The sequence below is a fragment of the Hypanus sabinus genome, chromosome 3 (genome assembly GCF_030144855.1).
Source record: "Hypanus sabinus isolate sHypSab1 chromosome 3, sHypSab1.hap1, whole genome shotgun sequence".
NCBI lineage: Eukaryota > Metazoa > Chordata > Chondrichthyes > Myliobatiformes > Dasyatidae > Hypanus > Hypanus sabinus.
Genome location: NC_082708.1, coordinates 129,976,390 through 130,001,601, shown reverse-complemented (window position 1 = coordinate 130,001,601; position 25,212 = coordinate 129,976,390). Strand labels below are relative to the sequence as shown.

General features: G+C 41.4%; 1 protein-coding gene across 2 annotated transcripts in view; it reads right to left on the bottom strand.

Moving 5' to 3' along the window:
- Window positions 1-17,014: 17,014 nt before the first annotated feature.
- Window positions 17,015-25,212, bottom strand: part of LOC132391648 (heat shock 70 kDa protein 4L-like) — a 60,678-nt gene continuing 52,480 nt past the window's right edge. For both annotated transcript variants that reach the window (XM_059965105.1, XM_059965106.1), the window contains 4 exons: window positions 24,079-24,186; window positions 20,353-20,472; window positions 19,815-19,976; window positions 17,015-18,408 (listed from right to left, as the gene is read on the bottom strand). In XM_059965105.1, the coding sequence (XP_059821088.1) occupies window positions 18,199-18,408; window positions 19,815-19,976; window positions 20,353-20,472; window positions 24,079-24,186 (600 nt within the window). In that variant the 3' untranslated portion in view covers window positions 17,015-18,198. The remainder of the gene's footprint in view (window positions 18,409-19,814; window positions 19,977-20,352; window positions 20,473-24,078; window positions 24,187-25,212) is intronic.

Below are 25,212 nucleotides of genomic sequence, written 5' to 3'. Positions count from 1 at the left end.
CCCCACACAGAACAGCACCAGAAATGAATTCTGAACGCCGAAATGCACTGAGCTATAATTGTGTCTGGCTAACTGCTGCGCTGCTGTGACACCAGATCCCAGTTATTCTGAGTCAAAGATAGATTGATGCTGAACTGTAACTGATGTTTGATGGAAGTGTTATCTTGCAGCAAACAAAATGAAATTATTCCTTGAAGTGAAAAGAAACATGGGCACTTAAATTTTTAAAAAATCAGATTTGTTTTCACTTACCTGCAATAAGAAATTTTGGTATTTCAGAGACAGTCAGCCTTCCATGACGTATATCTATCTTGAAAGTACATCACTATTACAGAAAAGCCAGTGCAGCATGACATTTTTCTCTTGACAGACTATTGTCTTGATTCCAACAAAAACATGTATTGCAGTGGTTGGAAGGGAGATGTGGCATTTTGTAGTCCAACATATTATAGAGAACTGCTTATTTTGATGTAGCTAACCAGTTTTTATTTTCATTTATCAAGTCAAGGCATTTATTTTGAATGATTCATGTCTTTAAATTTATTGTAAGGGATTAATTTATATAGTTGCTTCCAACAACTAACCTGTTAAAAATGATAGATAAAGCTGACTGATCAGTAAGAAAAAGACCTTTTGCCAAGCTTTCATATACTATAAAACAGAGTCTGGTACAATGGTCACCTCTATCTATGTCTTTGGTAGGTCGTATTGATGTTGTTAAAATGTATGTTCTCCCCAAATTTTTATACTTATTTCAATCTATCCCAATTTTTATTCCTAAATCTTTTTTTGATTCCTTAGACTCTATTATTTTGTCATATCTGTGGAAGAATAAGTGCTCTAGAATTAATAAAATCCATCTCCAAAAATCTAAAAAAGAGGATGGCATGGCTTTACCTAACTTTCGTTTAAATTATTGGGCAGCTAATATACGTTGTGCTACCTTTTGGTCTTTCTTCCATGGCCAACCCAAGTGCCCTAATTGGGTGGCAATGGAGTTGAGCTCCACTAAAGAATTATCTATCTCTGCACATCTTGGCTCTGCACTCCCTAGCAGTCTGTCCAGATTAATAGCTAATCCTCTTGTTTGACACACTTTGCGTATATGGGCTCAGTTTAGGAAATGCTATGGTTTCCATGGTTTTTCCGTTTCCAGCCCTGGCGTACATAATCACCTTTTTTTACCTACCACGTACGATTCAGCATTCCAGGTTTGGTGTAGGAAGGGCATTAGACGTTTTGAGGATCTCTTCATTGATAATCGCTTCGCTTCTTTTCAGCAGCTCTCTGTTAAGTTCAATCTGCCCAATGCTAATTTTTTTAGTTATCTCCAAATTAGACACTTTATTGCTCCTTTAATTCCTAACTTTCCTGAAATGCCTGCGAAAAATGCTATGGACATTTCTTTCCATTAATCCACTAGGTAAAGGTTGAATATCAATTATCCAAGATAAATTAGCAGCCTTACGACGGGCCCCTGTGGATAAAATTAAAATGGCATGGGAGCATAATTTAAATACCTCCTTATCTGATGAGAACTGGGACTCGATTCTCAAATCGGTTAACTCAACCTCTCTTTGTGCTCGCCATTGCCTTTTACAGTTTAAGATTGTTCATAGAGCCCATATGTCTAAATCTAAACTATCTCGATTCTACCCTGACATTAGTCCGCTCTGTGATAAATGCAAGAAGGGCGAGGCCTCTCTCATTCATATGTACTGGTTCTGTTCTAGCTTGGAGAAATTTTGGAAAGATGTCTTCACTACGTTATCATATATTCTGAATCAGCACCTAGAACCAAACCCCTTAATTGCTCTGTTCGGCTTTTGGGGCGAGACAGATTTATGTCTGAGTCTGACCAAATGCCGAATATTATCCTTTGCCTCTCTCCTGGCTAGACGCTTGATCCTCCTTAGATGGAGAGATGTTGCCCCGCCCACTCATGCTCAATGGCTTAATGACATCATGGCCTGCTTGGACCTCGAAAAAATTCATTATTCAGTTCTTAATTCGGACCTAAAGTTCCATAAGGTCTGGGGACCTTTTATCGAGTACTTTCATAACCTTCCTCTTGACTAGGGTTTTTTTTTCTTGTCGGTCCCTTGCTTTCAGCTGTTTGTTTTTTCTGGTAGAAGGCATTACTATCCTCTGTTGCTGAGTGTATTCACAGTCTGGGAGTTTGATTGTCCCGATTTATATTCTCTATATTGTGTTGTGGTTGGTCTGGAGTGTTTTTTCTGTGTTGTGGGGCTTGGGGAGGACACTAAGTTTACTTGTCTTCAATTTAGGTGCTTTTTTTAAAAAAATTCTTTCTCTGTATCATATTGTCATTGTATGCTTAATTTTGCACTGTATTAATGTTCCTCATTGTGATTTGGGGTTTTTTAAATCTGTAAAATGTATAAAAAAGACTAATAAAAAAAAAGAAAAAAAAAAGAAAAAGACCTAAACAGAGATAATGATTACAGAAGAGAAACGTGGCTATTCAGTCTATTAGTTCATATTGTGTCTATATGAGGGTATTCCAGCTGTTCTCCCTCTCCACAGAATTTCAGAAATCTATCTTTCTCCATTTTTTAAAACAATACAAGTGATTCGGCTTCCACAACCTTGGCTGGTAGTGAATTCTAGACATTAGTCACATTCTGCATGCAAAAGAGTGTTTTTCTCATGTCATCTTTGGTCTCTTATCACCCCTTTCCTCATTTCTTAACCCTTCTATGAACAGGAACTATTTAAATCCATAAATCGCAATTAGATGACCACTGTGTAAGCTTACTTTTTGTTGAATAGGATGGAAATTTAGCTTGGCTAACAATTTAAAAAAAAATTTAAAATATCTAATGGAATTCTTAATATTTGCACAAAAATGATTTGTAAAATGACGTGCCTGCACTAGAGTTCACCTACATTGTTTGTTCAAGCTAGGATTGCTAGCAAGAAAACTAAATGAACTGCAGTCAATTTGAAACAATTTCCAGCAAGATTTCCACTGATGGTGCTCTGACCATTCACATGGAGGAAGTTCAATTTTATATACCCTCATGAAAGAAGAGCAATGTTTACAGCGTAGCTTGCAATCCTGGAAAATATATTTTCCTATTGATAAATTTGGACAAGGTGAACTGTGGAATATTCAGAGCAGCAATTCAGACAAAAATCAGAATCAGGTTTATTATCACCGGCATGTGATGTGAAATTTGTTAACTTAGCAACAGCGGTTCAATGCAATACATAATCTATTAGAGAGAGAAAAAATAATAAATAAAATAAAACAATAATAAATAAACAAATAAATCATTTATGTATATTGAATAGATTTTTTAAAATGTGTAAAAACAGAAATACTGTATATTAAAAAAAGTGAGGTGGTGTCCAAAGCTTAATGTCCATTTAGGAATCAGATGGCAGAGGGGAAGAAGCTGTTCCTGCATTGCTGAATCACAGGAGCAGTCAATAATCAGCAAGGAGTTAACCCTGCAATGTGACAGTAGAACAACGATTAAGAGTAAGTGTGAATGTTTTCTTATATACTTAATTGCACTTAAAAGCATTGCCCTGCAAGTTCATACCCTTCAAATGTTGCTAATCATTTACAAGTTCACTTCTGGTCACATCACTATATGATGCAGGAACTTTGAGAGTGTGCAGAGATCTACCAGGATGCTGTCTGGAATGGGAGAACATGTTTTATGAGAATAGGTTGAGTGAGCCAGGGCTTTTCTCTTTGGAGTGACAGAGGATGAGATGTGACTCAATAGAGGTGTATCAGACGATAAGAGGCACAGATTGAGTGGCCAGCCAGAGAAATTTTGCACTTTTCTGCTGGAAGATGGTATCCAGCATGTGAGCCTTCATGTTTTGGATCCAGTGTATTTTTTTTATGCACCTTAAATTACATTCCAAAAACATTAGAAGCATATTATATGTGTAATGTGTAATGCCCTGGGAAAGGTTTCACTGATAATGTACTTGTTTCTCTGTAGCAGCAGTGTTTGACTAGGGATCCAATGAGGGGAGTGTTGTTTCTTTCTTGTGTGCCCAAGAACAAGGTATTCATGGGCTTTTGTTTGGCAGAAGATGGAGAGAGAAGGTGACAGAACAGAGAGGTCGTAGATTGCAGGACTGAGTGGATATGGAATGGGATTGGGAGTTAACGACGCCCAGGGAAATCGATGGAGAACGAACGGATGGGGAAATTGTGAGATCCAACTTGCACTTTAGACTGGATCATTAAAATGGGCCCTTTTTCTTTTTGTTTTCTTTATTAACCCTATAGTCAAATTAAGAATTATAAAGCTCAATCATTTAATTGCGTATGGTGTACTGTTTGTTATTTTGTGGTACTGATTTGTCATGGGAAAACATCTTGTAGCATCCACACAAACGAGATTTCACAAGTTTGGCGGCCGGAGAGCGTCTTCCCCTAGACCAACACAGCCCACCAAACCTGGGGTATCGTTCCGGGATTGTCTTGAGCATTGAACCAGTGGGTTGTGTGTTTTAAGACTGTGCTAGTATGGATGCTGCCTTGGTGGAGCGGTAGGGTTCATCCACCGGGGTTACTGGTAACTAATGCATGCGTGTTGAGCGGGGTAGATATTTGTACTCTGGATGAATTGTTAATTCACCTGTTAAGTACTGTTAAAATTGTTGGCAAAGTTACAATTGCTGGGCAGAGGTTGATAAAGTGGTGGGCACAGACCTCATTTTACTGCAGACTAGCACTGACATAATGGCAGCGGGGTGGGCCAAATCACAAGTCGAGTTTCCCGTAGCTGGGGGCAGAGACTTCAAAGACAGGGTCCTATCATTTCTGAGGAGTGAGGGGAAGGAGTGGGCAGATTTGGAATGTCTAATTAGTCCCCGTCCCCCAGGGAAGAGAGAGAATTCTGAGTTATTATCTGCCCTTAACTCTCTGGTGAATAAATGGGAAAATGCCCAAGTCCAAAATCCCAGCTATGTTAAACTCCATCTATTCTCTGGAATAATGCCCACCCCCAGGGGGAAGGGGAATATGAGACTTGGGTGGGGGGGAGCAGACCTGTCAGTTGTTAGATGAGTGGCAGTGCTCTGATGATGTAAAGCGACTGAGAGTGATTGAGAGTTTGAGGGGGCGGGCTGCTGAAGGGGTGAGAGCCGTGAAGTCCCAGTACCCCCTAGCCAATGCTGCCAATTACATGGGAGCACTAGAAAATGCATTTGGCATGACAGGGAGCCCAATGGAGCTCTTGACAGGGCTTCAGAACATGTGTCAGGAGAAGGGGGAGAAGCTTTCTGCCTACATCTTTCGGCTAGAGGCAGCTAAATTGCTTGCGGTGCAGAGGGGTTATTCAGGCAGCTGAGGTGGATCAGTTAAGAATGGAGTAAATAGCAAAGGGTGCCCAGTCTCGGGACCTGCTCGCTTGGGGTCTCTGACTCGTAAGATGCGCCTCCCTCCCTCATTTGTTGAACTGATCAGAGAAGTACAAGAGGAGGAGAAGGCATCGGAGGCATGGGAGGGCTCTGTCAGCATAGTACAATCCACGGTAGTGGTCCTCTACGGTGAAATGACCATGGATAGCCTGCCCCAGGGAATGGTAGACCCCGGGGAATGGTAGAGGAAATTGTGGCAGAGTTGAGAACTGAGATGTCCTGGTTGTAATCAGCATGTGTGACCCCGCCCCGTATGATGGAGCTGATAGGGAGGTGGATTTTCTAAGGGGACGGACTATGCAGAGGGCTGCTAGCAGCTGGTATTGTCTGTTATAACTGTGCTGAAGAGGGACACTTCAGGCAGGAAACTCCTCAGAGTGGGTCGTTGGGAAAACGTAAAAGAGACCCAGTGAAGGGATGGCCTGGCGTATCGGGGGGGAGGGACATTCCCAGCAATATATTAAGAAACACCCTAAAGCAAAGAACCATATTCCTGAAGGCTTAGTGGGGCCAAGCTCCAGTGTATCGCTACAGAGAGAGGGTGTTTATGCTAGAGCCATACTTGACACAGGGTCACAGGTCACTTTGCTGTACCATTCATTTTACAACCAGTATTTGATGCATTTACCTTTGGCGCCATTCAGTGCACTGGAGATATGGGGTCTTAGTGCGGGTGATTATCTGTATGATGGTTATTTGTCAGTGAAGCTGGAGGTTTCAGTGGGGGGGGGTAACCGAGGCCCTTGATACATTAGCGCTGGTTTGTCCAGACCCCGTTAAGGGCAGCGTTTCAATTCTTGTGGAGACCAGCCCTCCTACTGTGAGGAGGCTCATGAGAGACTACAGGGCGAAAGCTGGAGAGAGCTTCCTGAGAATGTTGTCCGTTCATCCGGTGTTTCCAGCTGCTTTTGAGGAAATGCGTGGCTGCAATGGGCTGGATAACAACTTTAGACTACAGCCCGGGGAACTAGTGAGAGTAATGGGAAACCCCAAATTTCCCAAATGCCCAAGGGTGAGGCCCTCTTGGTGGATGCTTCAGAAGACCATGATGAGGAGTTGGGAGTGCCTGCTGGGGTACTGGTGAGGCCCGAACTGTAGAAGCCCTTGGTTGTACAGGCGAACAGGATGGCAGTGATTGTCAGGAGCACTACAAAGAGGTAGTCATCTTCCGGGTGACGGTAATGTCTAATGTCCATGTGGGACAAGCCGAGGAGAAACAAGTGATAAAAGGGGGAAAGTTGACTGCTGAGTCATTCAACTTCGGGGACTCCTGGTACCTAGGGGTTTGAAGAGGAGGTTGGTGGAGAAGATGTTGAAGCTGGAAGGTGTCTTTACCACTGACAAGTTCAATGTGGGTTGCTCCAAAAGCACTCGTCTCACTGTCCGGGTGACCGAGGACACCCTGTTCAGAGAGACGTCATGGTGACTGGCCCCTGCAGAGGCCAGTCATTAGTGTAAATTGAAGAAAGCTGGGATCATCACCGAGTCCCAAAGTCCATATGTGTCCCCAACAGTAGTGGCCAGAAAGAAGAAAGGGAAGGTACATATGTGTGTGTGTGTGTGTGTGTGGATTATAAGACTCTGAACAGGCGTACTGTCCCCGACCAGTACATGGTCCCAAGGATTGAAGATGTGCTGGCCTGTATGAGTGGTGCAAAGTGGCTCAGTGTACTGGACTTGATAAGTGGATATTACCAGATCCCCATGAGTGAGGCTGACAAAGGGAAGATGGCATTTATATGTCCACTGGGATTCTTCCAGTTCGAAAGGATGCCCCAGGGCATATCGAGAGCCCCTGCAAACTTCCAGCAAGTCATGGAGAAAGCAGTGGTGGATATGAACTTGCTTGAGGTGTTGGTGTATCTGGATGACCTCATAGTGTTTGGGTCCACCTTGGAAGAGCATGAAGTGAGGATACTGAAGGTGCTGGGCCGCCTGAAAGCTGAAGGGTTAAAACTTGCCCTGGACAAGTGCGAATTCTGCAAGATGTCTGTTAGCTATGTTGGGCACATAGTTTCCTGGAATGGAGTAGCTACAGATTAATCTAAGATAGAAGTGGTGACCACTTGGCCAAGGCCCCAGACCGTGGGTGCTTTGCGCTCATTCCTTGGGTTTTGTGTCAGAGGTTCGTGAAAGGTTGCACGAAAGTGAGTCACCCGTTGAATCAGCTTCTGTGTGGTTACCCTCCCTTGGGGAAGAAATGGAGGGGGATGAAAGGAGAGGAGGGTAGAGAGTATCTTAGTTCTTCATGGCCTTTTAGGCCGAGGTGAGATGCAGAATGTGAAGAGGCCTTTTAGTCACTGAAGCAGATGCTGACACAGGTGCCTGTGCTGGCTTTTGCAGACCCCAATTGCCGTATGTACTACATATGGATGCCAGCAGAGAACGCTTAGGGGGTGTCCTGTATCAGGATCGGGGCACCAGTTTGAGACCCTAAGTGTTTGTAAGTCAGAGTCTGTCACCCTCTGAGAGAAACTATCCCATGCACAAGTTGGAGTTCCTGGCATTGAACTAGGCTGTGGTGGATAAGCTGAGTGACAACCTCTATGGTGCCAAGTTTGAGGTGAGGACGGACAACAATCATGACCTTGGCAAAATTGGATGCCACAGGCCATCGGTGGTTGGTGGCATTGTCTGCCTATGATTTCAGCCTGAAGTACCGGCCGGGAAGCAGGACATTGATGCTGATGCTTTGTCCCAACATGCGCATGACAGGCTGGACAAGGACGAAGAGTGGGAGAGCGTTCCTGCCCCAGGGGTGAAAGTCATGTGTCTGTTTGCCATCACAGTGAAGGCAGAGGGAAGCAAGGGTAGGATTCAGCAGTAGATCAATTGGGAGTTTTGTCTAGTGAAGTGGCCATCGTCAGAGCTTGAGGAGAGGATTTGTGGGGGCTTTTTCAGTTTTTTAAATGGCCAACCAATTGGGAGCGGAGGAGCTGAAGACAGCTGGTCAGCTAGCGCACTATAAAAGAAGTGTCGTCTAGTGAAGCGGCCATCGTCGGAGTGGACTGAGTCAGTGTGGGATGGCTTTGGCTCAACAGGCTTCAGTGTAAACAGGGAGAGGTGAAGGTAGGTTCTGGTAAATTGTTTTTTCCTCATTCAATTACTTTTTTAACTAGTAAGTTTAGAGAGAATGCCAGGCAGGATGTTGGAATGCTCCTCTTGCAGGATATGGGAAGTCAGGGAGACCTGTGGTGTCCCTGACAACAACACCTGCAAGAAGTGCATCCAGCTGCAGCTCCTAACAAACCGCATTAGGGAACTGGAGCAGGAGCTGGATGATCTCTGGATCATTTGCGAAAATGAAAAGTTTATAGATAGTAGTTTCAGGGAGGTAGTTACACCAAAGGAGCAACGCACAGGTAATTGAGTTACCATTAGGTGAGGGAAGAGGAAAGGGCAGGTAGATCAAGTCTCACCTGTGGCCATTCCCCTCAACAAGTATACCGATTTGGATACTGTTGGGGGTGGGGGATGGTTTACCTGGAACAAGCTGTGGCAGCTGTATCTCTGGCACTGAGTCTGGTTCTGCAGTGCAGAAGGGAGGGGGGAAGAGGAGAGTGGTAATGATAGGGGACTCGATAGAGGTACAAACAGGAGATTCTGTGGTCATGACAGAGACTCCCGGATGGTTTGTTGTCTCCCGGGTGCCAGGGTCAGGGACGTCTCTGATCGCATGCACAGCATTCTGAAGTGGGAGGGTGAGCAGCCAGATGTCATGGTACACATTGGTACCAATGATGTAGGAAGAAAGAGTGAGGAGGTCCTGAAGAATGAGTATAGAGAGCTTGGTAGGAAGTTAAAAAGCAGGACCTCGAGGGTAGTAATTTCAAGATTGCTACCTGTGCCACATGTCAGTGAGGGTAAGAGTAGGATGCTCTGGAGGATGAACACATGGCTGAGGAACTGGTGTAGGGGGCAGGGTTTCAGATTTTTGGATCATTGGGTCCTCTTCTGGGGCAGGTGGGACCTGTACAAGAGAGACAGGTTACATCTGAACTACAGGGGGACCAATATCCTTGCAGGGAGGTTTGTTAGTGCTTTTGGGGGGGGGGGGGTTAAACTAGATTTGCAGGGGGATGGGAACCAGAGAGCCAGAGCAGATAGTGGAGCAGGGGTGAAAATAAATGATGTTAAAAGTTTATGCGAAGTCAGAAATAGAAGGGTTGTGTGTGGTGGTAATAATCTTCTGAGGTGTGTCTATTTCAATGCCAGGAGTATTGTGGGGAAGGCAGACGAGCTGAGGGCCTGGATTGACATGTGGAATTATGACATTATAGCCATTGGTGCAACTTGGCTACAGGAGGGACCGGACAGGCAGCTTATTGTTCCAGGGTTCCAATGTTTCAGATGTGATAGAGGCAGAGGGATTAAGGGGGGGAGGTGTGGCATTGCCAGTCAAGGAAAATGTTACAGCAGTGCTCAGGCAGGAAAGATTAGAGGGCTTGTCTACCAAGGCCATATGTAAACAGGAAAGGTATGACCACATTAATGGGGTTGTATTATAGACCACCCAATAGTCAGCAAGAATTGGAGGAGCAAATCTGCAGAGAGATAGCAGACAACTGTAGGAAACAAAAAGTTGTGATAATAGGGGATTTTAATTTTCCACATGTTAATTGGGACTCCTATACTGTTAAAGGTCTAGACAGGTTAGAGATTATAAAATGTGTTCAGGAAAGTTTTCTAAATCAATATATAGAGGTACCAACTAGAGAGGATGCAATATTAGATCTCCTATTAGGAAACGAGTTAGGACAAGTGAGGGAAGTGTGTGTAGGGGAACACTTTGGGGTCTAGTGATCATAACGCTGTTACTTTCAACTTGGTCTGGATAAAGATAAATCTGGTCCTCGGGTTGAGGTACTAAACTGAAAAAAGGCCAAATTTGTGGAAATGAGAATGGATCTAAAAAGCGTGGATTGAGACAGGTTGTTCTCTGGCAAGGATGTGATTGGTAAATGGGAGGCTTTCTAAGGAGAAATTTTGAGAGTGTGGTTTGTATGTTCCTGTCAGGATTAAAGGCAAAGTGAATAAGAATAAGGAACCTTGGTTTTCGAGGGATATTGGAAATCTGATAAAGAAGAAGAGAGAGATGTATGACAGGTATAGGCAAAAAGGAGCAAATAAGGTGCTTGAGGAGTATAAAAAGTGCAAGAAAATACTTAAGAAAGAAATCAGGAGGGCTAAAAGAATACATGAAGTTGCTTTGGCAGTCAAGGTGAAGGATAAAAATCCTAAGAGCTTCTACAGGTATATTAAGAGCAAAAAGATAGTGAGGGATAAAATTGATCCTCTTAAAGATCAGAGTGGTCAGCTATGTATGGAACCAAAAGAAATGGGGGAGATCTTAAATGGGTTTTTTGCATCTGTATTTACTGAGGAAACTGGCAAGGAGTCTATGGAAATAAGGCAAACAAGTAGTGAGGTCATGGAACCTATACAGATTAAAGAGGAGGAAGTGCTTGCTGTCGTGAGGCAAATCAGAGTAGATAAATCCCCAGGACCTGACAGAGTATTCCCTTGGACCTTGAAGGAGACTAGTGTTGAAATTGCAGGGACCCTGGCAGATATATTTAAAATGTCGGTATCCACAAGTGAGGTGCCGGAGGATTGGAAGATAGCTCGTGTTGTTCCGTTGTTTAAAAAGGCTCTAAAAGTAATCTGGGAAATTATAGGCCGGTAAGTTTGACGTCAGTAGTAGGTAAATTATTGGAGAGTACTAAGAGATAGGATCTACAAGTATTTGGATAGACAGGGACTTATTAGAAACATAGAAAATAGGTGCAGGAGTAGGCCATTCGGCCCTTCGAGCCTGCACCACCATTCAGTATGATCATGGCTGATCATCCAACTCAGAACCCTGTACCTGCCTTCTCTCCATACCCCCTGATCCCTTTAGCCACAAGGGCCATATCTAACTCCCTCTTAAATATAGCCAATGAACTGGCCTCAATTGTTTCCTGTGGCAGAGAATTCCACAGATTCACCACTCTCTGTGTGAAGGGGAGAATCAACACGGCTTTGTGCCTGGTAGGTCATGTTTAACCAATCTATTAGAGTTTTTCGAGGAGGTTACCAGGAAAGTGGATGAAGGGAAGGCAGTGGATGTTGTCTACATAGACTTCAGTAAGCCCTTTGACAAGGTCCCCCATGGGAGGTTAGGAAGATTCAGTCACTAGGCATACTTGGTGAGGTAGTAAATTGGATTAGACATTGGCTCAATGGGAGAAGCCAAAGAGTGGTAGTGGAGGATTGCTTCTGTGAGTGGAGACCTGTACTAGTGATGTGCCACTGGGATCAGTGCTGGGTCCGTTGTTATTTGTCATCTATATCAATGATCTGGATGATAATGTAGTAAATTGGATCAGCAAATTTGCTGATGATACAAAGATTGGAGGTGTAATGGACAGTGAGGAATCTTTTCAAAGCTTGCAGAAGGATTTGGACCAGTTGGAAAAATGGGCTGACAAATGGCAAGTGGAGTTTAATGCAGGCAAGTGTGAGGTATTACATTTGGAAGGACAAACCAAGGTAGAACATACAAGGTAAGTGGTAGGGCACTAAGGAGTGCAGTAGAATAGAGGGATCTGGGAATACAGATACATAATTCCCTAAAAGTGGCGACCCTAATAGGGTCGTAAAGAGAGCTTTTGGCATATTGGCATTTATGAATCAAAGTATTGAGTATTAGAGTTGGAATGTTATGGTGAGGTTGTATAAGACATTAGTGAGGTGAATTTGGACTATTTTGTGCAGTTTTGGTCACTTAATTACAGGAAGGATATTAATAAGGTTGAAAGAGTGCAGAGAAGGTTTACAAGGATGTTGTTGGGACTTGAGAAACTGAGTTACAGAGAAAGGTTGAATAGTTTAGGACTTTATTCCCTGGAGCATAGAAGAATGAAGGGAGGTTTGATAGAGGTGTATAAAATTTCGATGGGTATAGATAGACTGAATGCAAGCAGGCTTTTTCCACTGAGGCTAGGGGAGAAAAAAACCAGAGGACATAGGTTAAGGGTGAAAAGGGAAAAATTTAAAGGGAACATTAGGGGGAGCTTCTTCACACAGAGTAGTGGGAGTGTGGAATGAACTGCCAGATGAAGTGGTGAATGCAGGCTCACTTTTAACATTTAAGAAAAATTTGTACATGTACAAATCAGGTACATGGATGAGAGGGGTATGGAGGGATATGGTCTAGGTGCAGGTCAGTTGACTGGGGAGAAAAATGGTTAGGCACAGCCAAGAAAGGCCAAAAGACCTGTTGCATGCTGTAATGTTCTATGGTTCTATGGGAGCTTCTAATGTTGCAGTTCCATAAGTTTACTGTAACCTGACTGCTCTGAAGACAAACCAGTTACTGGAATTGAGTTTTCGGGAAGTGGCAGCTGCTCAGTGAGATGACCCGGGCATCGGTACCATTTGGTCAACAGTCGAAAAGGGAGACATGGCTCAGGCAGAGAAGACGAAACACACTGGGTGCCTCCATTGCTGAGAGAATGGCTCAGGTTGGAGCTGAGGAATCAGATCCTATATTGGGTCATGATATAGGAGGCATTACGGACATCTGGGGGTTGAAAAGACCTATGGATTCCTCAGAGATCAGTTTTACTTGCCCCGAATGAAACCAGAGGTCGAAGAATACTGCAAGTTGTGCATTTGATGCATATGGAGGAAGATGCTGCCTACAAGAGCAGCTCCCTTGTCCCATTTGCAGAATGCGGGGCCCCTGGACCTGCTGTGTATGGATTTCCTGTCAATAGAGCCAGATGCCTGAAACATGACGAATGTCTTAGTCGTCACAGATCACTATACCCGATATCCGCAGGTACCAAGGACCAGAGGGCGTCCACAGTGGCCAAAGTATTATGGGAAAAGTATTTCATTTAATATGGACTCCACAGGCAGTTGCATAGTGATCAGGGATGGGATTTCAAGAGTAGGCTCACCTATGAGTTACTGAGCATGCTCGGAGCTGAGAAGTCGAAGACTACTCCCTATCACCTGCAGATGGATCCCCAGCCTGAGAGGTTTAATTGGGCCTTGCTAGACATGCTCAGAAGCTTGGAGATCAGCAATAAGAGCAGGTGGAGTCAATATATTGGATATCTGGTCCACTGTTACGACTGTACCCAAAATGAAGCTACCAGGTATGCACCATGTTATCTGATGTTGCCCATTGTCCTTTGTTTTGGTACTGACGAGGATGACCTACCACCGAAGACTCATCTGAAGTATGTGTCTGATGTGTGAAGGGAGCTGAAAAAAGCTTATGAATTAGCTGAAGTTGCAGCTGCCCAGCAGATTCAAGGAAATATGATCAAAAGGTTAGGTTCTCCCAATTCATGCCAGGAGACTGAGTCCTCATAATGAATTTGGGGCTACCTGGGAAGCATAAGATGGCCAACTGCTGGGTGGCTATGCCCTGTATGGTGGAGAGTCAGATACCAAACGTACTAGTTTCCCAGGTGAAACCAGAGGATGGGAATGGGCCTGTCAAGATTCTCCATCGGAGTGACATCAGATGTATGGCAACTCTGGCAGTGTTTGCAAGACATTACTTCCTACAAAGTGAAACCCAATATCTCTATTTCTACCTTTATTTTTTCCTTTCAGGGTCCTTTTGAAGACCTGGAGTTACACGCAAGCTTTGGTTCTTTGCAGGATTGGGACCCTTACTCGGGGTTTCATGACTGGCCACTATTTGACGTGCCAAGGGTTTGGCCTGAGAATCTCGATCATGTTCGGAAGATTAAGATCTTGGGGCTCTGGAGACGGGCAGATCGAGGGTTGGTGTCACAGCCGGAGACTTTTGTGTCATTGGGGAGGCTGGAAAATCTTTCGCTGTGGGCCCGAAGACCCAAGGTCTTTGTGATCTTTGGGCACAGAGCTCAAAAAAAGTGACAAAATAGACTTTAACATTGTAAACTAGTAGATTGTTGTAATGTCTCCTGACTGCTGTGAAAATGGGGGATACCGCCCTCTCCCTTGCCAGGGTGAGAGAAAACCTGTGGGTTGTCGAATTTGGATGAAATGCGTTGGGATAACTTTGGCCTGTGTCTTTGCAAACGCTTGGGCTCGGTGATGGTACCGATGTGAGTTTATTTTTGCCAGTGGTTGGAGGGGAATCGTTGCTTGCTGCTGCTTACATGTGGGAGGGGGAGCAGGGGGGGATTTTGGGGTTCTCACGTTTAACTGTCATTTATTCTTTGGAGCACTTCTCTGTTTTCGTGGATGTTTTGCGAAGAAAAAGCATTTAAGGATGTATATTGTATAATTTCTTGGACATTGAACTTAACCTTTGAATGGCAGTGATGCTTCACCACCAGATGAACTCAATGCCTTCTATGCCTGTTTGAAAGGGAGAACACAACTCCAGCTATGAAGATCCCTGATGACCTTGTAATCTGTCTCAGGGGCCACTGCTAGGCTGTCTTTAAAATGAGTGAACCCTTGCAAGGCAGGAGATGCCAATGGAGTAACTGGTAAGGCTCTGAAAACCTGTGCCAACCAACTAGCAGGAGTATTAAAGGACATTTTCAACCTCTCACTGCTATGGGCAGAAGTTCCCACTTGCTTCAAAAAGGCAACAATTATACCAGTCCTTAAGAAGAAATATGAGCTGCCTTAAACCCAGTAGCACTCACATTGATAGTGACGAAATACTTCGAGAGGTTGATCATGACTAGTGACTAGACTGAACTCCTGATTGAGAAGTCGCAGAACCTGGGCCTCAGTAGCTTCCTCTGCAATTGGATCCTCGACTTCCTAACTGGAAGACCACAATCTGGGCAGATTATTGATAACACATCCTCCTCACTGACGATCAATACTGGTGCACCTCAGAGGCTTAGCCCACTGCTCTACTCTCTATAGTGTGGCTAGGCATAGCTTAAATACCATCTACAAATTTGCTGATGATACAACCATTGTTGATGGAATCTCAGGTGGTGATGAGAGGGCATACAGGAGTGAGATATGCCAACTAGCATATGAACTATTGTGTGCAGTTTTGGTCACTTAATTACAGGAAGGATATTAATAAGGTTGAAAGAGTGCAGAGGTTTACAAGGATGTTGCTGGGACTTGAGAAACTGAGTTAGAGAAAGGTTGAATAGGTTAGGACTTTATTCCCTGGAGCATAGAAGAATGAACTGAGGTTTGAATGGTGCCGCAGCAACAACCTGGCACTCAACATAAAATGAAAGAGCTGATTGTGGACTTCAGAAAGAGTAAGATGAGGGAACACAAAGCAATGCTCACTGAGTGGTCAGAAGTGGAGAGTGAGAAAATTCAGGTTCCTGGGTGTCATTATTTCTGAGAACCTAACCTGGATCCAACACATTGTAGCTATAAAGGTGGCACAATAGCAGCGATATTTCATTGGGAGTTTGAGGAGATTTGGTTTGTCAACTCAAAAACTTAAGAAACTTGTAAGACCAGTCAGCTCCATCATGGGTACTAGCCTCTGTAGTATCCAAGACAACTTCAAGAAGTGGTGAAGAACATTAAGGACCCCCACCACCTAGGACATGTCCTGCTGTCATTGTTACCATCAGGAAGGAGGTACAGACTCCACAATTCAGTAACAGCTTCTTCTCATCAAATTTTTAAAAGGACATTGAACCCATGAATACCTACTTTTTTTTACATTACTTATGTAAAAGACTTAATATTACTGTAATTGTTTTTTCTCTGTATTTATCATGCATTTCATTGTACTGCTGCCGTAAATTTAACAAGTTACACACCATATGCTGGTGATAATTAAACCTGATCCTGATGGTGTGAACTTCAGGTGTAGGCAGATGTGCATTATTATATTCTGGATGAGGTTTTCTTGGACATGCACTGTAGTAGTCCATCAGCATTTGCAACTGGATATGGTAGGACTAGGCTGTTTAGTTTGATCCATTGACTTTTAAAATACAGTCAAGTGTACTTCCAGTTAAAGTAGTTATGTAAAGTTAACACCCAAATAGATTTTTTCCTTCCATTAATGCTCACTGCCTGAGTAATCCACATCATTTAGGGCCAATCAGGTTGTAGTACTAAGTAAACTATATGGTGAACACCACAGAACCATACGCAGAGAATATTTTTGTCCTCTGGTTCTAAGTAGTATTCAAGAGATGTAACATTAGGCCTTACAAAATAAAACAGCAACTTAAGCAGCAAAGCTTCAGATGAGTAAAGCATACAGCAGCCAGATGTTAACAAGTGGCCACAAAAATTTTCTTTAAACAAATGAGTGTGATTGTATGGCACCATTACATTACCAATAATTGGTAATCACAAAATGGTGAACCCTTTTGTATCTATCCTATACTTAGTGCCTAAACGTTAATTTCATCTTGTGTATTATATAACGAGTAACAGGAACACAAATCTAGTAGGGCTTGCTGGGATCCAGACCAAATACCATAATGCTCAGCTACAAGCACACATTTCCCACATTTGTCTGCTGTACTGCATTCTGGAGCTTTGGAATTAACTATCTTAAATATTAATTTCAACTTCATTTAGACAAATACTCAGATACCAATAACAGTAAATTAAAAAAAAACTTTTTCTACATGTTTAACACTTTTATCAGAATTTAATTTTCATTCTTGATAAGCTGAATTGCAAACCTGAAGAATTCATATGGAGTGTTGCAAGTTTCTTTCTCAGATATTGTCCATGAGCATTATGCAGGCAGCTACATACAGAGTAATAAAACAAATTATAATAGTTCCCACAGGAATCCCACCCCCCAATCTTGGATTTGAATTCATGGGCAAATTTGAAGAGAAAAATTACATTCCTGCACTGCCAGATTCACAAACTTTAAAGCGCAACCAATTTATCAAATTAGCAAGCTTGGAAGCAAGTCAGGATGTTCAGTCCTGTGAAATTAACACCTAGCCATAAATCAAGGAGAGCATACAAAAAAACTGTAGCATCAACTCTAATGTCCTAAGCATGAACAGCTCCACAACTGTCTCTGCAATTTTAGACATTCAACAATAGCATCATTTGAAAGAATATTTTGACAGCAAATAGTTTTTCCTTTATCATCGTTTTACAGAAGGCTTTGAAGTATCATTTAAAATGCTCCCATTAACCTGCAATGTGATTTTTTTTTTGCTCTTTTTGCACAATATTGCAATGCACAGCTGGATAATGATTCAGCTATATGTATCATTAACACAGTTCAATATTATCTGTTATCAGGGTAGGAATTAAGTCCCAGTAGATCTTCAAAAACACTAAATTATACTTAAAATGCAAGCTGAAGTTGTAATTTGATTGTTCAAAAATGAAACCTTAGTTATCCACATGGATGATGGAGTTTATTAAATAGTTATGGTCACAGATCCTATTAAACATTCTATTGATGCTTTTGTAAAGTAAAACACCAATATTTAAACATACAATTTTCTAAGCCTTTTTAATTAAAACTCACCATGGATGTGACTTATTTTTGAAGACATCCAATTCATGGAGGATAAAATTAAGGCATGAAGTAGAGTTGTGAAAGAGCTAGTGACTGTTCAAGTGCTTATAAACCAGATACAAAAACATCAAAGGATGATTAAAAAAAAAACAAAATCAGCAGATAACAGCAATACTACATTTAAATCTGGTAGGATTGAGTTTTCACCATTTTAATACTAAAGATACCGAGCCAGATACATTTGAGAAAAACTGAATATGTGCCTTAAGCTGGACATACAACAGAAACCACAGTCTTGGATGGACGCAAAAGGGACTTTCTTTTAAATATAACAGAGGTTATTTTCAATCCACTTCCATTTCAGTGTTCCGATTTTCTGCTGGCTTTTGCTGCTCAACTGGTTTGGTGTTGTCACCACCTGCTATATTAGATTCAGACTCGAGATCATTCCCACTTTCCTCGTGCAATGGCCCATTGGCTTTGTCTTTTTCAGGAAGTGGCTCCACTTTTGGCTTTGGCTTGTTAACAATAGGATCACATGTTGTCTCCAGTTCCTGAATAAATGAGAAAATTGAGATTTCTAATAAAGAAAACTTCCCTCAATCCAAAATGGTCATTATTTTATTTTGACATGCTACACCCGGCTGGAACAAGTCTCTAAATTCATTTTTGGATTTGAGCCTTTGGATAAGCTATGTAATTTGTATAATAACTTAAGTTCAGTATAATTCAGTGCAAAGCCATTCACATCATTGTATCATTGTTTGCTCCAAGTTAGCTCCACCACTGTTCTCACCACAGTTGTGCCAATTTTCTCTTTGTTTTTTTTGTAAAGTCACCAGCAAATCTCCCCCCACAATCCAAAATGACATTGCATTCAAGATGTTGCATTGTTTCTTTTTAACCAGTTACCCTATATTCATATTCTCTTATTTCTTTAAACTTGTATAGTTTGTCACATTTACTCCCATCAAATCTCCATAATTTTGAATTTCCAAGATTCACTATTATGAATCACATGTACATCGAAACACAGTGACATGTGGTTGTTTGTGTTAACCACCAGCACACCAGAGGGTGTGCTGAGGGCAGCCTGAATTTGTCCAAATCTCATCTTAACATCCTCTACTGTAAGGAGAACAATTTAAGTTTCTCCATTTATCTGAAGTCTTTCCACTCTTGTATCTTTCTAGAAAAGCACTTCCCACTAACTGAGTGTTAAATTATTTCCTTGAAGCATGATACCCAAATAATATTTAATTTAAAAAAACAAAACCCTGTCAATGCTGGAATAGTGTAGTAACTAAAAAAAAATGTAATACTCAGCAGATGAGGCTGCACCTCTTGGGGAGAAGTAAGCCAGGGTGACTCAACGACTTTCGTCAGGATGAAGACCATGTGATAAAAGATCGTTAAAATTTCAACTGATTAGCACACTTCAGGTGGTCTGGCTTGAAGTTATTTCCAGAAATGTGTTTACGTTGGTGATTTTTAAAGATTTAGCACAAAGAGCTTGCTTTTATATTCAAAGTTATCTGGTTTACTTTAACAACCTTCTCAAAGTATTCTAAGAAATGCCAGGCTCATTATACTCTTCCAAATCAGTTTAAAAATATCCTTCGTCCCCAGAGGTAACTGTTTTCTACAAGCTAATAACTGAAAAATGATCAACAGAACCCTTAGAACCAACTCCACTAGCCTAAGTACATCTAGCAGTATATACAATTTATTTCTCTCCCTTGAATATATTGTCAGGAATATTTCTTAGCCCAGTCCACACTTTGCATGAGCTACGTCTCAGTCAAACGGTGTCTGATTTTACTATTTACTTATTACTTTCTAACAGAAATAAACATTACGTTTAAAAAAGAGTTGCTAAGCTATTATACTCAATCTTAAGAAAACAAGAACATTATGTAGTTTCAAGGAATTATTTGATTAATAAATTAATTCTTCTTACCTTAACTTTGTTCATTATTTCTGCTACCTTCACAATGGGGTCCTGGAACAACATCTGGTTGTTCTGTCCAATCATTCTACTATTCATCCAATCCATGGCACTACTGACATTTTTTTCAACTTTTGCCATTTCTGTAGCATCAATATGCTCATAGTTTTCATCCTATTAAAAGTACATTTTAAATATCAAAAATTTGCAAGCTGTTGGAATTAGTATATCAAATCACAATACTATTGTTCAACTTTGTCAATTATTTACATTGCTGAAAATCAAATTATTAGACAATTCAAATTCTAGGCATAGAAAGCTGAATGATCACCGAACTAGTATTCTGGCTCAATGACAACCATAAACTTCCTAATATTTCTTATGGCATAATCTTTCTTGCTATTGTTATATACTTTGAAAATTCTGCCAATATAAACCTGAAAGAGAATTTCTAATATACCCATTTTGGGTGAAGGAGTTGTGAAAAATACTGCAAATTCCAAGGTGTTGCATTTAGGACAAAGTTAGGTTATTCTGTTATGACCAATACCTTATTTTTATAAGCTTCTGCAATCTTCATGAAAAGCTGGATCTTTTTGCCCAACGCATCAAATGCTTTTGGCCTCTCCTCATGTTCCTTGTATCTGTCTTGAACAGGTTGACCAAGATTCTATAACAAAACAAATCTTTATTCTTATATGGACATCAGTTTTGACCTGTTATAGCCAGTTAATGAGTGTGCATTTTATCCTTCTTCCCCAGCAACATCCCACCCATAACTTCAGTTTCTTCGCTAATTACTCCATTAAATATTTCCCTTCTATCAGTGTCATGTGGAATGATACATGGTGATCTCACACTGGGATGCACATCTTAATCCTTCCTGCTCAAAGTCCCCATGATCTACTATCAAGAAAAATCTAGTGTTTTTCTCCACATTCATCTCTGCATCAAGGAACTTTTCAACCTCAGTAATTTCAGTCTTCACTTCAATTCACTGTGCTTTCTCATGATTCACTATTTTCACCTTTCCAGAATCAAAATCAGGTTTAATATCACTGGCATATGTTGTGAAATTTGTTGTTTTGCAGCAGCAGTACATTGCAATACATAAAAGCTATATATTACAGTAAGTATATATAATTTCAATAAGTGCAAAAAAGGGGAAAAATACGGAGATTGTGTTCACTGATTGTCTGTTCAGAAATCTGAAGGCAGAGGGCAAGAAGCTTTTTCTGAAACGTTCAGTGTGTGTCTTCAGGCTCCTGTACCACCGCCTTGATGGTAGCAATGAGAAGCGGGCAATGTGGGGGAGGGGTGGTCCTTAATGGTGGAGCTGGCTGAGTTTACAACTTTCTGCAGCCTTTTCTGATCCTGTCTCATGGTCCCACCATACCAAATGGTGATGCAACCAGTTAGATTGCTTTCCAAGGTACATCTGCAGAAATCTTCAGTGTCTTTGGTGACAAATCAAGTCTCCTAAACTCCTGAAATATGGCTGCTGTCATGCCTTCTTTTAATTGCATGAATATGTGGGGCCCAGGATAAACCCTCAGATGTTGACATCCAGAAACTTGAAACTGCTCAACTTTCCCACTGCTGATTCCTTAATGAGGAGTGGTTTGTGTTCCCTCAACTTCTCCTTCCTGAAATCCAGAATCAATTCCTTGGTCTTACTGACATTGAGTGCAATTGAGTACTTTGAGTGTTTTGACTTCACGCGCCCAGCTGATCTATCACACTCCTGTACTTCTCGTCACCATCTGAAATACTGCCTGCAATAGTTCAGTCATTGCCTAGTTTAGATGGCATTTGAACTGCGCCTAGCTGCATCGAAATAAGTGTAGAGAGTAGAGCAGTGGGCTAAGCGAGCTTCCTTGAGGTGTGCCAGTATCGACTGTCAGCAAAGAGGAAATGATATTTCTGATCTGCACAGAATGTGGTTCTGGTGTGGAAGTTAAGGTTCCAGTTGCAGAGGGAAGTATATAAGCCCAGGTTTTGGAGCTTGTTGATTAAAAATGTGGATATGAGTGTGTTGAACGCTGAGCTGTAATCAGTAAACAGCAGCCTGGTACAGGTATTCCTATTAGGTGTTCCAAGGCAGAATGGAGACCCAGTGAGATTGCATTTGCTGTGGACTCATTGTGACAATCGGCAAATTGTTGCAGGTCCAGGCGCTTGCTTAGGGGGCAGAAGTTGATTCTCGCCATGATCAACCTTTCCATAATAGTTTTCAAATCCTGTATTTATTCCAGGAAATTAATCTCAATCATAGTTGCACTTTCTATAAACTCAAATATCTAACCTCTGGCCCTTTATTCAGCACAATATTTTTGCAATCACAGAATTATACAACCACACATTCACTTCAAATTTTGGTGCTCCAAGCCCACATTAAAACTACTACTCTAACCCTAGCCATTTCCTCCATGCCCCTTTTAAAATGCTGCTCCTCATTTAAGGAATACAGACTTGAATAAAATGGTTCAGAAAATCACCATCTGGCCAGACCAAAAAAACTCATTATGTTCTCAGTGACCATAAATATCCTTTATTCTCTACAGAAATACATAACCTTAAACCTTATACGTTTCTTGTTCAACTTTGAAGTGTATTGACAAATTTGTCACTAAAGCATAGATCAACCAATCAGCTGCCTTTATCATTTCCATACCTTTCCAGAGCCCATCAGGCAAAATTTGTTGAAACTCCATTATGCAGAACTTGTTCTAGATTCTCCATTTCCCCTGCACACTGAGCAATCCTTACCCAAGACACCTATTTAATGCTCTCTTGATCCCAACTACCACCCATCTTTTAGCCTTATTTTCAAGATTCTCTCTCATGAGCCTTTTCCTCCAAATTCAGTAGTAGTCAACATCTCACCTCCAAAAAGAAAGTACCTTATGTCATTTCAAATACTGCCAATCTCTCATTTCTCCCCTTTCATGCCAGTTAAATTAGGTTTCCGCCTCAAATCAAACATTACTGCAGTGGTACTATCTAACCACAAATAACAAAGGTATACCACCTTGTCTTGACCACCTCTCCTTAATTTTGTCATAATTATCAATCCCTGGGTAGGATTCCACTAATCTGATACCCCTGTAATCAAGGATATCATCTGTACAGGCCTCTTTTCCAATTTTGCAGACCGTAAGGATCTCTGACCAGCAACATTCAGATTTTCATTTACATGCTGCTCCTCAGCAATGAGTAAAAATACCATATCAGGTCCTATATATTGCTGACAACACTTCATCTTTAGTTCACCAATCTTCACCCCACTCATTCAAGTAGAACTGCCAGAAGTGGAAATACGGAACCTCTCTGCAATTAAACTAGGATGACTAAATAAAGCTATCTTTGATCCATACCTTAACTCTGAATCTGGCCATGACTCCATTTCTTTACATTCAACAGTTTGAGACAGATTTTTGATCCTGGTGCATGTGCCTAAATACATACTAACACCATTACAAAGATAGATACTTTTTCTTCTGTAACATCATCCACCTCTACTTTTGGCTTAAGTTGCACAACATTTATAGCTTCATGAATATCTTTGTTAGTTCTTAACTCCAATGCTTACTCGACTCATTTTCCTCACACTGACAACTCTGGCCATTCTGACCTACAGTACATTAAAATCCCTAAATAAATACATGCTGTAGACTGTCTGAGATTTCATGTATTCTGCACTCAAACTGCTGTGGAGTTTTATACTAAATATTGTGCTACAAACACACAATATTCTGCAAATGCTGGAAATCTTGAGCAACACACAAAAAATGCTGGAGGAACTCAGGCAGCATCTATGTAGGGGAAAGAACAGTGTTTCAGAGTGTGACCCATCATCAAGACTGTGCCATTTAGCCAAAGGCATACCAAAAAATGCATCTCACTGATAAACTTTACATTACATTGCTAGGAATTTTTTTTTAAACTAACATTAATGCTGAAATTCTATTAAGAGTATGCATTGCTGTGTTCATCTGTTAGGACACGCATTACAACCAAAGAAAGAAGGAACAAATATTCCCCAGGATTAAAATTTATTAGCAGCACCTCAGAAGTATCAACATAACCCACAAGTAATAATTGATGTTGTAACACACGAATGAATATACAATTTTGCCTAGTGTCCCAAGAACAAGGACACCAAATTCTGCCAACTATAGAATAATCCAAAAGATTAGACACGTCGAGTATAATTTATTGTCAAAATACATTTTAAGCAACCTAACAAGTATTATCATAACTACTCAGTAAATACCTTTAGATCATTCAGTTTATCAAGATATACTTGTTTAGGTTGGTCTTCTCCATCTTCATATAGCCAATTTTCTGTATCCTCCAACAATTGCGTGAACTTTTGTTTATCCTGAAAGGCAAAACAAATGGAATTTCACATTATTTTTCTATGTGCAAGTTGCTCACTGCCATGCAAATCATAAACAAATTCTGAAGATGCTGAAAATCCAGAGTAACACACAGAAAATACTGGAAGAATTCAGCAGGTCAGACAACGTTTATGGAGAGGAATAGAGCTGACATTTCAGGCCAAGACCCTTCATCATGAAATGTCGACTCATCCTTTCAATAGATGCTTCCTGACTTCTTCCAGCATTTGGTGCATCAGTGTCATGCAATCTACTTTGATGTTTAGACTGTGTTTTCAATATTTTTGCAAATGAAACATGATTACGGTGATATAGTCCTGTGATAACGGCTGAACTTGTCAACGTCAGAATTAGGTTTATTATCACTGGCATACAGAACAGAAAGTAGTACAGGCCTTCCAGCTCACTATGTTGTGCTGACCTTTTATCATACGCAAACACAATATAACACTTCCCTCTCACATAGCCCTCCATTTATCATTCATCCATATTATCTAAGAAACTTATGAATGTTTCTAATGTATTTGCCTCTACCCCATCCCTGGCAGCACATTCCACACACCCACCACTGCGTAAACATACCCACCTCTAACGTCCCCTTTATACTTCCCTCCAATCATCTTAAAGTTGTGCCCTCTTATGCCATTTACGTCCTGGGGAAAAAGGTGCTGGCTGTCCACTCTATGCCTCATCATCTAAGTTCACTGGTTAAGTTTCCTCTGCATCCTCTCTAAAGATTCCACACCTTTCCTATAAAGAGGCAACAAGAACTGTACACAGTATTGCAATTGTGCTCTTGTGCTCCAATTAGAAACGCCTTATCTCACACAATCTATCCCCATAAGACATGTCCTTCTGAGCTCGCTGGTTAAGTTTCCTCTGCATCCTCTCTAAAGCTTTCACACCTTTCCTATAAAGAGGCAACAAGAACTGGACACAGTATTGCAATTGTGCTCTAACCAATTTCATGGAGCTGCAACATTACCAGCGTTACCTCGTGGCTCTTG